This window comes from Crocodylus siamensis, chromosome 2 (genome assembly GCF_052110815.1).
Source record: "Crocodylus siamensis isolate JL-2025a chromosome 2, ASM5211081v1, whole genome shotgun sequence".
NCBI classification, from domain to species: Eukaryota; Metazoa; Chordata; order Crocodylia; family Crocodylidae; genus Crocodylus; species Crocodylus siamensis.
Window position 1 is genome coordinate 96,483,980 of NC_143396.1, and position 13,129 is coordinate 96,497,108.

Below are 13,129 nucleotides of genomic sequence, written 5' to 3' on the forward strand. Positions count from 1 at the left end.
CCACCCTCGCCCCACGCACAGATGCGAGGGGCACGCTCCCCCCTCCATGCTTGCCCGGGAGTGCACACAGCCGCGGGAGCCACTCTCCCTCTGTCCCCATGCCCCTGCAAACGAGCCTCTCGGGGCTCCGTCTTGCACCTCGCCCTGGCTGGGAAGTTGACAGAGCAGCTGACAGAGCAGTTGGGACGCCTCTGGGCATTGGCGACACGCAGGGGGTGCATGCAGGTGCATATGTGCCCCTTGAGCTTGGCGGTGCACCCCCTGCAAAAAGTGCTGCCGGTGGTACCTGTGTGGAGTTGCCACCCACCATCACCCGCCCCCTTGCTGCTGACACCCCTAGCAGCGTCTGCACATAGTTGCTGACTGCTGGTCAGCGCTCACCACACCCTGCAGCCCCCCCCCCCCACTGCCAATACCACTGTGGCTGCCTGAGGGAGCTCCCGGCTCATCCCACCCCCACTGCCTGCTGGAGCTCCCCGCTTGCTGCTGCTATGCCCCTGCCACCACCACCAAAGCTGCTGCCTGCGGGCGGTCGCCGTGCCCTCCCAGGCTCTGTGCCGCGCACGGCTTTCGTGCCCGTTGGCGCCCCTTTGCTTTGGGCCTGAGACCCCACCCCCCATGGTGCTGCATCTAGTTGACCCCCTGCTCAAAGCAGGGCCACCCCCAAATAGATCATAGATTTCATAGACATCAGGGCTGGAAGGGACCTCGGAAGATCACCGAATCCAGCCCCCCCGCCCCAGGGCAGGAAGTCAGCTGGGGTCACAGGATCCCAGCAAGAAAAACATCCAAATTTCTCTTGAAGGTGTTCAAAGTAGGTGCTTGATCACCCCAGCCAAGGCTTGTTTTGAAAACCTCCAAGGATGGAGCTTGCACCACCTCTCCCGGGCACCTGTTCCAGGGCTTTACAGCCCTCCTCGGGCCAACAGCCCTCCTAATGGCGAAGAACCGCGGCTGTGCGGCGGCTACGAGTCTTCCTAATATCCAGGGGAGACCTCCGGCTTGCTCTCCTGGATCCCGTCTGTGCCCCCAGCCACGCTCGCGCCCTCGCAGGGACGTCGGGGCACCCCAGGGGCTGTGGCTGCCTCCTGCCCCCTTGGGCGCTTGGTGGGAGGGGGAAGCGCGGGCCGGGGCCGGAGGCGGCCGCGCGGCTCCCCGGCCCGCACTTCCCCTGAGGTAGCTGCAGGCGCCGGCGGCTCGGCGCGCGGCGGAGCGGCAGGTACCGGGGCCGGGGCCGGGGCCGGGGCCGGGGCGGGAGCGGGAGCGGGAGCGGGAGCGGAGCTGCCTCCTGCCTGGTGCATCCACGCCCGGGTCAGTGGGCGCCGAGGTGCCTCTGGCTCCCGCTCCCGGGGTGTGCTGGGGACGGCGGGTGTTGGCAGAGAGAGAGAGGCACCTGCAGAGCCGGAGCGGGACGGGCACCGGCATCCCTGAGCCTGCCCGGCTTGGGCTGGCAGAGATGCGGCGCCGGCGGCTCTCCAGCTTCTCCGCGCCAGCCCTGTCTCTTCCCTCCCGGCTTTTTGAGTACAGAGAAGCGAGGAGCCCGGCTTTTCCAACCAGCCCTCCGGCCTTGCCTTGGAGAAATCTCCAGGAGATGCCTGGCAGTCACCGGGGAAATCAGTGATAGCTTTCAAAAACGTTACATCAAAAACGTTACATCTGATTTATGCCGTTGTCCGGTGGGTTTTTAAAATGTAGGAGGCAATGATCTGTTGAGGTTCCTTCCAACCCTAGCATCTCTGAATCTATGTGCATTCGCTTTCCTGATGGGAAGTCATTAATGGCAGTGCCTCGCACAAGGTTTAAATTCAAACAGAGTTGGGGGCCCTGCTTGCAGCCATGCGGTTTCCTAGTGCGAGCTCTCTCTTGTGCACCAGGCTGGCACGCCGGACGTTGGGCTAACACTGCACCACACACTGAAGCACCCTTGAACAGTCATAGGGCATGCCCGGGTGCTGTGGGCCCCATGGGTCACAACCCATGTTAAGCCCTTTTTTTGTGGCACCTCTCCCAGCTATAGAGAGTTGGTCCCACAAAACCTTACCAAGAGGGAAAATAGATTGTGTTCAACATCCAGAGATCCTGCAAATTACATGTGGGGCTGGAAACCATTGACTAGCCTGAAATCATTACAAACAAGTGTCAACTAGACCATTTCTTTATTTCATCCCATTTTTGCCGAATTGTAAGATCAGTGGCGGGGAGGGGGGAAGTTTCGGGCACTTTCGTGTGCTGTTGCTGGACACTCAGTGGGAACAATTGTGTTAGAGCTGATTCCACAGATTGTCTCTGGTGTCAAAACGCTGCAAAAGCCATAGAATAGTTGACACTTATTTGTACAGTAATGATTTTAGCTTTGTCCTGATGGTTTCCAGCCCCACATGTAATTTGCACAATCTCTGCACATTGAATGATAATACAGACCATGTTCATATAGGGCTCAGTACTATGAACTGTGACAGGGTTACTTAACTTTACACAAGTTCCCCTGTTGATTTCAGTGAGACTTCGTGTGTAGGTAAAGATAACCCTGTGTATGATCAGCCCAGTTGGGTCCATAGATGATGTAACACGTAGCAAATTGTAAGGTTGCTTGAGAACCATTTTTTTTATAAATGCTGGTAATATCATGCAATTTTTACAAGTGGATAAGAAAAAAGATGCTTCTTCTGATGGCAATAATAATGTGGAGTGGCAAGATACCAATGCTGTTTTGCAAGAGAAGGATGTGAAAGGCTGCAAATTAAGCCAAGATCTTATGCTGCATTATGAGGCAGGGGAGAGTAGGAGTAGATTAAAACAAACAGGAATGGGATTTTCCCTGGCATTTGTTATCATAATATAGTTGAGAAGGCTGGGACAGATGCCCAACATAACCAACACTACAGAAACGCTTGATTGTTTCAAAGACATGAGAAATAGCTCAAGAGCATTTTACAGTGGTTTGCACTGTAGTTCAGCCAAGTTCAGTTTTTGCTTAGGCTGCCTGTCAAATTAAGTGCTGGCAACTGTGCTGGGTAATGCCCATAGCTTAGATCACCTAGAATTTCCCACTCATTGGTTGACCAAAACACCCTTTATTTTTATTCCTCTTGAATTTTCTATCTGTTTAAGGTAGCCACATTTCTGGGTGTTTTCTTTAGGGCTTTCTTAGCCATTAAAATGTCAATCTGGGTCCTTGCTTCAACATAAATACTTCTTAAATTTGGTTAATGCTCCTGACATTGAGCAACTGACTTTAAGTATCCTTTTATTTGTGGCTTGTATTATTGTGGATAAGAATAACCTGATGTTCACTAATAGCTCGTAGTTGGGCTCAAACTGGGCAGCAGAAAGTAGGCCTGCTCCTGTTACTACCCACTTGGGTTGATTACAAACAGCATGTTCATCAGAGTGGTAAGTCACTTAAGTGGCACCCTCACTTGCCAACTTCCAACAATGTCAAGAACCTACTTGCTAGGAAAAGCGTGAATGGGGTAGTCATTGACTGTGATGCTGTTTCTGTTCAGTTCCCAAAGTTTGAGATTTAGGAGAAGTGGCACTAATAGGAAAAAAAATGGAATAAGGTCATTGTTAGAGCCTTTGTGGGTGGACAGGGAGTCTCTTACTGGAGGTATAGGATGAGGGAGGAAAATATTTATGCATTTTAAAAGTTAATGCAACAACACTTTTGCAGCAATATTACTTCTTCAATTTACTGCCTGCCTGAGAAGTAAAGGAAGTTGTTTTGCTTTTAAATTTCTCTTAAATCCTAAGAGGTAGGAAGGTCTTATAGCTAAGATAAAAATTGGAACATTGGAAAATCTAGTTTTATCGCAGTCTTCCCCAGGGAATGGGGTGTGAATGTACCAGGGAAGAAGGACAAAGGATCTGGAACAGTGTGGATTTTCTTTCCTTCTGTAGTTTGGGCAGAAGAGGGGCTGATGGTGGCAAGTCTAGTCAAGTGTCTGGACCAGTCCATAGCAACCTGCTTGGAGTAACACAGCTGTTCCTGTCCATCTGCAAAGGACTGCCACAGAGATGCAAATCAAAATATTCAAAAAACAGAGAGGGTTTATCAGCACAATGGAACCACTAGCTCTGTAGGAGCCAATGCTGCTCCAGTGCTAAATCCTCTAGGTTGGGCTTCATTATCAATATTTCCAGGATGGCATAGACGTCTAGGCAAAGATATTCTCTGCTCCAAAGACTTCACAAGCAAAACATCAAAGTAGATGAAGGTTAAGGGAAAAGCTTTAAATATCTGCAGATCATTTTCTTTCATTTATCCAGGAAACTATATATAGAGGTTACAGAATAGAACATTTAAATATGAAAGAACATGCTCCTTACAAGATAGTGATTGCCCACAAGTCTCATTGACTTCACGGATTTGGAATACGCAGGAAGTATAAGCACCCTCCAGTTCCAAATCTGTTTATATCTGCAAATAAAATCTGGGGGGTGATGACAAATGTGCATGTAAAAGTAATAGTTTGCTGAAACAATTTTTTATTGAGCATGTTAAGGACTAGATCACTAATTTATGTCATGTTTACATATTTTTTTTTTAATAAACTGCTGTATTTCTCAATTAACTACTTGTTCCTCATTTCAAAAGGGAGAGAAGAATAAAAAAAGGAATTAAATGTCAAACAGGAAATAATTCTACCACATTTATGTACAATATGATTTTTATTAAGTGAATATGTTATTGCTTGAAATTAGTCTTTTTTCTCTTCAAAAGATATTGAATCAAATCCCCTCTGACACTTTTAAGAGTATATCTCCATAGGGGCTAGTTTAATTTTGTCTTAAAATTATGCTTTTTGAAAACTGAAAACACTGTCCCTATTTTAAATTTTAGATAAAATCATGATTAAACAAATCTGGAGACTGTGGATCATCTACACAGTCATAACTGCAAAGGTTTCAGAAGAAAGAGCTGTGAAGCAGGTTTGTCCTTCGTGTGATGCTGCTCATTTTTGTGACTGTTCTTCCTTGGGGCTGAACTCCATTCCTTCGGGGCTAACAAGTGAAATCACAGGACTAAACCTGGCCCACAACAAGATAGAACATATCAGTGAAAATGACCTGAGGTCAGGCTTGAACCTCCGAGTGCTGTTGCTGCAATCAAATCAAATTTGGACAATAGATGAGGATTCATTTCACTCCCTTGGAAAACTGGAGCATTTGGATTTATCCAATAATAACTTGACTCGCTTGTCACCGACTTGGTTCAGGGACTTTGTTTCCTTACAGCACCTGGACATACAGGGTAATTTCTATGCAGAACTGGGAGAAGGGTCCCTGTTTTCTAATCTTAAAAATCTGAGAAATCTGTACCTTGGGAATAAAGATCGCTTCCTTGCTATACGGCAGCAGGACTTTGAAGGAATTACTGTTCTTGAGCAACTTGAAATTCAGGGAGAAAAGCTCCATTGGTATGAACAGGGAAGTTTGAAATCCATTAGGAACATAAATCACATCATCATAAATGTAAGAAGCATTTCTGTGCTGTCAGCAATTCTGGGGGACCTTGTAAATTCTGTAACCTGCTTAGAACTGAGAAATATAGCCTTCAGGACAGATAATGAAACTATGTTACTGAATATCATGATTCCTTCTGTTATGAAGAAACTCCTGTTTAGAAATGTTTTGCTTACAGATGAAAGCATCCCTAGTATGATGGGCATCATGGCGAACATGAGGCAATTGGTAGAGCTGGAGGTAGAAGACTGTATATTTCAGGGGACTGGACACTGGTCTGGACCAATTCATGTAGACAAGCCAAGTCCTGTTAAAGTAGTGACAATATGGACCTTGGTCATAGAAAGATTTTATGTGTTTTCAGATCTTCATAGCCTGTCCAATCTTATAGGTAACCTTACGAAAATCACTGTTGGCAATACTAAGGTCTTCTTGGTTCCTTGCCTCGTTTCACAACATTTGCATTCACTGGAGTATCTTGACCTTAGTGACAACTTGCTTTCAGATCCCGCTTTGGAGCATTCAGCATGTATGGGCGCTTGGCCTGTTCTGAACACTTTAAATTTAAGTCAGAATTCTCTAAGTGATATAAAGATGACTGGAAAAAGTTTAGCTCACCTACAGAAACTAGCACAACTAGACATTAGCCAGAATAATTTTGGACAGATGCCAGAAGTATGTGAATGGCCAGAAAACCTGAAGTATTTAAATCTATCAGGCACTCAAATCCCCAAGCTAACAGGTTGCATTCCTCCAACTCTTGAAGTTTTGGATGTTAGTAGCAACAACCTGATTGAATTTAGAATAGAGCTCCCATTCCTCCAAGAGCTATACATTGCCCAAAACAAATTAAAGGCCTTACCAGATGCTACACTCCTTCCTGCTGTAGCAGGTCTGACAATCACAAGAAACAAGTTAAACAGTTTCTCTAAGGGAGAATATGAATCCTTTAAGAACATGAAGAGGCTGGAGGCTGGGGACAATAATTTTGTCTGCTCTTGTGAATTTCTCTCCTTCATTCAGTCTGAGGCAGGAATAGCCAATGTGTTGGCTGACTGGCCAGAAAACTACATTTGTGACTCTCCATCTGCTGTGAGAGGGAAGCAGGTGGAAGCTGCTCAGCTTTCGCTGATGGAATGCCACCAAACACTGGTGGTGTCCTCAATCTGTGTTCTGCAGTTCTTGTTCATCCTGCTCATTGTGATTGTGGGGTACAAGCTGCATGCATTCTGGTATATGAAAATGACCTGGGCTTGGCTTCAAGCAAAAAGGAAGCCACAGAAAGTGCAAACAAAGGATGTCTGCTATGATGCTTTTGTTTCTTACAGTGAGAGAGACTCTGAATGGGTTGAAGAGTTAATGGTACAGGAACTGGAGCATGCCAACCCCCCTCTGAGACTATGTCTTCACAAACGGGATTTTGTGCCTGGGAAGTGGATCGTTGATAACATCATTGACTCCATTGAGAAGAGTCATAAGACGTTGTTTGTGCTGTCAGAGCACTTTGTGCAGAGCGAGTGGTGCAAGTATGAGCTGGACTTCTCCCACTTTCGCCTCTTTGATGAGAACAATGATACAGCTATTCTGATTCTTTTAGAGCCCATTCGGGGGAAGGCGATTCCCAAAAGGTTCTGCAAACTGAGGAAATTAATGAACACAAAGACCTACCTGGAATGGCCTCTTGAGGAAGTGCAGCAGCAAATATTTTGGTTTAATTTGAGAACAGCATTAAAATCTTAGGATTGGCCTTTTAAGACTGAACATTGGAAATCCTGTAGACTACTACAAAAATACTATTTTTAAATCTTTTCTTCATATTGTGTTTTGCCATTGATTGCCAGTGTGACAGGCTAGCTGGCAGTGACCTACCCCAGGGGTTTTGAAAGGGCCAAAGATGATTAGAGGACTTGGGATTCCTTTTCCTCACCAATCTGGTAATGATTTGGCCCAGGGGTTTTGAAGGGGTAAAAGATGATTGGAGGATTTGGGATTCCCTTTCTGCACCAGTCAGGCCCCAGAGACTCACCCCTCCCCCCACCCCCCCATGTCCCCATTGGCCCCTTGGGTCACCTGGAGGGGGATAAAAGGGACAGCGTGGGCTGACTCAGGGGAGAGACCGGTGAGGGACAACAAGGAAGGAGCTTCACAGAGCTGGCAAGAGCTGAGCCAGCGGGGCAGGAGCAGTGCCCTGGAAAAGCCTGAAAGAGCAGGACCTGCAGGCAGCGTGGCATGTGGCCAGCAGGAGAGGCTCCCCACTGGGCTCCAGGATCCCCTATGAGAGGCTGCAGCCAGCAGGAGAGGCTCCCCCTGCTCCAGGAAGGATCTGAGCAGTGACCTGAGAGGTTCCCAGCTCTGCTTCCAACTCCTCCAATTAGAGACCAGGCAGCTTGACGTGAGGCTAGGGCTCCGGGAAGGTCAAGACCCCTAGCCGACTGCGGCAGTATTGTCAGTAGTGGCTGTGTGGCAGCGTTCCTGCCTACCACATGGGAGATCTGTGTTTAAGTCCCAGCTGAGGTGACTTGGGGTGAATGAGATAACAAGAAGCAAATCTTGCAGTGGAAAGGGGCTGTTGTTTTCTCCCCTTCCAGGTACCAAGGCCCTATATTTCCTTGTCATTTGACATTTTGCATTTTATGCCTTTTTATATTTCACCAACCCGTATTGTTTGTTCTGCTGTTTGTGTTTTATATTAACCCTGTTTTTTGTCAATGGTTGTAAGTGTCTAACCTTTGTTGAATCCTGCCCCCTTGGGGCATTGTAGTGTCCACTATACCTTCTGATTTATGCCTATTATGTTCCCAGTATTAAAAGGTATATGATTAAGTCCCCATTGGTAGTCTGGCTGTGCTCTATAGGGAGAGGAGAGTTCCTACACCTCCCACAGTGCTTGTGCACCTGCTTTGATCCCTTCAATTGGAGAGGGGGTACCTCTTGGAGTACTGCCCAGGTTACACCAGCAAAGTGTAATCTCCTGTAGTAATGGCATTTGCATTAAAGTGATATATAAACTCAGGACAGAAAACTGTTTGGAGTTTTACTACTGTAGTCTCTACATCCCTTCATGTGTAAACTCTGTGTGAGGTAATGTCCTGCATCAAATGCATAATCACAAACTTTTATAAATTATTTTAAATGTGTTTGATTGTTTTCAGTTTATGAATCCACGTATCTAGCTCAGTGGTGCTCAACCTATGGCTCATGACTGAATCCAGCCTGTGGCACAAGGGTTCAGCAACAAGCAGCTTGGCCCTGCCCATCCCCTTTCCTGCCATGTGCCATACTGCTTTCTCCTCTTCCTCATTGAAGGCACAATTTTACACTTTCCCTTCCCACCTTGCTCCCCTTCCCCTATGGTAGATAATATTTACTGGAGGTAAGCTCTCTTCCAGTCTCCCTCCTCTGCTTCTGACATTGGCATCCAAGTCTTTTTTCATGCCCTCTTTCCCTGCTGTAGGGTAGTGGTGGTCCACAGAGCAGCTGAGTTGCAAGCACTCAGCCCATCACCCTAAAAGGTTGAGCAACATTGATCTAGCTTATTATTGTTGCCTGTATAATTCATGGGGAATGTTAGATGCCTCAGACTGTGGTCTAAAGAATGCCGAGCAAGGAGCCCTAGATAGGTGAATTGGGGAAATACTGACCAGAGGAATGTGTTTTGAGTCCTGTCCCTCTCTGGGACCTAGGTGCTGTACTCTGTGCTCTCAGGACATGGCTCCTCAATTAAGGAATCACAAGCCTGATGTCTCTCTTGACCCATCTATTATCTTTAAAAATGAAGGTAGATGATCTTTACAATAAAACTTGAGGCAGAGGTGACAGCGGTACCTCCTTTCAGATAACAGGTTAGTGGTTTCCCCAATTCAAGTTTCATTAGGTGAAACAGAGAGTTTAATTTTACTCTTAGTAGTTGTGCCACTCACCTGAGACAGGTGAGGGTTCTGGTCACTGCACTGGGGACTGTTTATATATTTTATCTAATGAAAAATTCAGGTAAAATGCAGAAATAATCATTAGAGCAGGGACTGGAAACTAAATGAGAACCCTAAGACACAGCTAGTCATGCTCCCTCTTGCTTTCTTTTGAATCTTTCTAATGAATCTTTACCTACTCCATGCAGAGTAGAACAACTCCACAGAATCATAAAGAGAGGCCAAGGTGGAAGGGATCTCCAGAGGTCAGCTAGTCCAACCCTGTGCCTGAGGCAGGATCATCCCTATCCAAACCATCCCATATAAACCATAATCTAAATTCTATATAAGGCTACTATCAACACAAGGGGTTCAATAGGAGGGGTGAGTTGTGTTCCCACCCCAAAATACTATTGCTTGGTGGCAATGGTGTATATGATTTCTTAAAGCTCCATGGACATGAAAGCTGTGGCCTAGAATCTTTACACAGGCAAAAAAATTGAATCTGAGTATACCAAGCTAGGGAATAAAAAGGGGACAGTATCACTAGCACATCTTTGGGCCATGTTTTAAAATAAAGTGTTGGGCCATGAGTGCATTTTTCTGTATTTGGCAAATGTTTTCAAAACATACATACCAGCTTGGATACGGCAAATAAGACAGGTGGAGGAATCCCTCATTTGTGGATCCCCATGGGGCTTAGGCATGAGATATACACTAGAGGTGCACCAATATATCCGTTGTGTACTGGATCGGCACCAATAAATGGGGAAATGACATCAGCCATCAGCTTTTGTTTGGACGCTGTAGCCGATAATTTTTACCAAAATTATGCCTTCTGGCCAGGGCCCTGGATACCTGGGTACCCTCTCCCCTATGGGGCCAGGACCCCCAGATGCCTGGTTCCCTCAGGAAACAGCAGGTTTCCCCCTGCAGGCAGGCAGCATTCTAGCTTGCAAGGTGTCCAGCTTGGGACTGCCGGGAATGAGACACAGGGGGCACCATGTGCATGTGCATAGTTTCATAGTTTCTAGGGTCGGAAGGGACCTGAGTAGATCATCTAGTCTGACCCCCTGCCTTGGCAGGAAAGAGTACTGGGGTCAAACGACCCCAGCAAGGTGTTCATCTAGCCTCCTTTTAAAAACCCGCAGGGTAGGAGCCTGCACCACCTCTCTTGGAAGTTGGTTCCAGATCCTACCTGCCCTGACCATGAAGTAGCGCCTCCTGACATCCAGCCTAAATCTACCCTCCGTCAGCTTGTGACCATTATTCCTGGTCACTTCTGGCAGTGCTTGGGGGAACAGGGACTCCCCCAATGCCTGCTGATCCCCCCTGACTAGTTTATAACAGGCCACAAGATCCCCCCTCAGCCTTCTCTTTTGGAGGCTGAACAGGTTCAAGTCCCATAGCCTCTCCTCATAGGGCCTGCCCTGCTGTCCCCTGATCATGCGAGTGGCCCTCCTCTGGACCCTCTCCATGCTGTCCACATCCCTCTTGAAGTGCAGCACCCAGAACTGGACGCAGTACTCCAACTGCGGCCTGACCAGTGCCGCATAGAGGGGGAGAATCACCTCCTTGGACCTGCTCGAGATGCATCTTTGGATGCATGACAAGGTACGGTTGGCCTTCCTGACTGCCTCCCCACACTGCCGGCCCATGTTCATTTTGGAGTTCATCATGGCTGCATGCATGCGTGTAGTCAGGAATACAGTCAGGCAGCATGGAAAGCAGCTCTCTGCAGGTAAGTGTATAGAGGGGAAGGGGCATGGAGGAGGGAAGAGGCATGGCAGGACAGATCAAGGCCCCCACAGGGAGCCTTGAGGGAGAGAATGGGGCAGGGGCTGGTGCTGGGGGTGCTGCCTAGCCAGGGCAGTGCATGGTACTCAGGGTTGGGGGGAGTGGGGGGGGAAGGAGTGGGACATAGCCATGGACAGCTCATCCAGGGGGCATAGGGTGGATCACTGCCATTGTTTGCATCCCCAGGGGGAGGCATGGGGGGGCATATGCCCCCCCCCAGATTTGTGCACAGGTGGATGCAGGCTGCTTACTGTGGGCTCGTGGCTCTTTGCTCTGCTGCCTTTCCCTTGGGAGCCCCATGCTGGGCACATGATCCCTGCGCACCCAGCAGCAGTGAGGGCAGCAAGTTGTGCCCCCCCCACTGCTGGGCAGACAGGGGATGTGTGACCTATGTGGGGCTCCTGGGGCAAAGGCAGCAGGCCAGAGAGCCCCGAGCCCTCAGTGGGTAGCCTGTATCCACCCTTGCCCCATTCAGTTCTGCTCCTCTTAAAAGCATTCCTGGTTTTAAAAATGGTTTGCACTGTGTCCCGCCTCTCTGTGTGCTGTGGGGGGAAACCTGGGGCCAAGGGAGTGCAGGTGGGTTAGGCAGGGGCCGAGGCTTGGGTGGGGGTGGGGTCCTCCGAGCAGACCAAGGTGTGCAGCTGTGCCTGGTGTCCTTGGCCTGTGGGGTGTGGCATGTAGGCACCCAGCTGCCTCCCCTTTGAGGAGCAGGCCCTGCTGATGACTGGTGGTGACATGGCCCACTGTTCCTTGTGGCGGGGCCTGGAGCTGCATAGCTGTTGAGGAAGGTGCTAGCCAGGGCTCCCTGAGCTGCTGCTGGAGGCTGCAGCCAGGGAGCTGGGCAGGATGAAACTCTACACGCCTGAGGACCCCTCCTCTGACTCGGGACTTGGGCAAGCCACCCTTGTGGGAATACACCACATGGTTATGGCATGGTTATGGCATTGGTCCCAGGGCATCAAAATTCTGATCTGCTGCCTCATAAAGGGCATGGTTTTGGAAAGAACAGCTAGCTCAAATATGGTCGGTCATGGTGACCTACTGCATGCACAGAGCCTTGACCTTTATGCATCACTGCTGCATTGATCTGTCATTCCCTCACTCCTGCATTCAGCTTGACAGGGCCTCAGAAATGTGAGCATTGTAGTGCCAGCCCCACTCCAACTGGCGCAGCACCTCCACATTGCCCCAGAGTGCCATGAGGTCACTAGTCTCCTTCTGGCTCTAGTTGGGGCCCTGGGTGGAGGGCACGGGCATGCACACGTGGGTGGTGCTGGGCCTGCATAGTGAGGATGAGGCCATGCTAGGTCCTGTGCTGGCTGTTTGGGCCCCTGTGTGGCCATCTGGCTATTGCCAGCCCTAGGCAGCTGCTAGCAGCACCCGTGCAGGGGCATGGCATGGGACCAGCAGCCATGTGGCAGAGGCTATGCCCTACAGTACCTGCAGGTGCAGGACAGGCTGCTGGGGTGTGCAGCAGGCAAGTGGCACTAGCCCTGCTGCCAGAAGCAGCCTGCAGGCAGCCTTGAGGAGCTGACAGGGCTGGTCAGGGGCTGTAGCAGTCTGCAGGTCTGTTCAGCATCCAACTGACCTGACAGCAGTGCCTTGGCTGGTGTGTGGTGGTTCAGTGCCAGGCAGCACTGCTATTGTGCTGGGAGGCAGACACACCAGGGCTGTGGCCTGCCCAGGGGGATACAGGGCCTGCGGTGAGTGCCCTTAGGCTCTCTGGTGCACGTGCCCCAGGGCACAAAATGACTGCAATCTTTTATAGCCTGCAGATGGAGCTGCCATAAAGGCAGCTGAGCCCTGGAGCAGGAGAGGTTACTAGACTTCAAGCCTGGGGCTGGCTTCAGGCTGGCCCCCTAGTGGCTGGGTCAGACCTGGCAGTAAATTTGCTGCTGGGTTGTGTCTACACATGCGTTACTATGCAGTAACTAATCATGGTTAATTTTGCTACCTGC

At 49.2% G+C, this 13,129-nt stretch overlaps 1 protein-coding gene across 1 annotated transcript; it reads left to right on the forward strand.

Annotated features, from left to right (window-relative positions):
• Window positions 1-660: 660 nt before the first annotated feature.
• Window positions 661-8,552, forward strand: TLR2 (toll like receptor 2). Its single transcript, XM_090036439.1, has 2 exons — window positions 661-1,219; window positions 4,844-8,552. The coding sequence occupies exon 2, from the start codon at window positions 4,852-4,854 to the stop codon at window positions 7,204-7,206; it is 2,355 nt and encodes a 784-aa protein (XP_089892565.1). The 5' UTR covers window positions 661-1,219; window positions 4,844-4,851; the 3' UTR covers window positions 7,207-8,552.
• Window positions 8,553-13,129: the final 4,577 nt, after the last annotated feature.

Bases quoted from the DNA above. Each gene is read 5' to 3' on its own strand.
- TLR2 (XM_090036439.1), top strand. From the start codon at position 4,852: ATGATTAAACAAATCTGGAGACTGTGGATCATCTACACAGTCATAACT.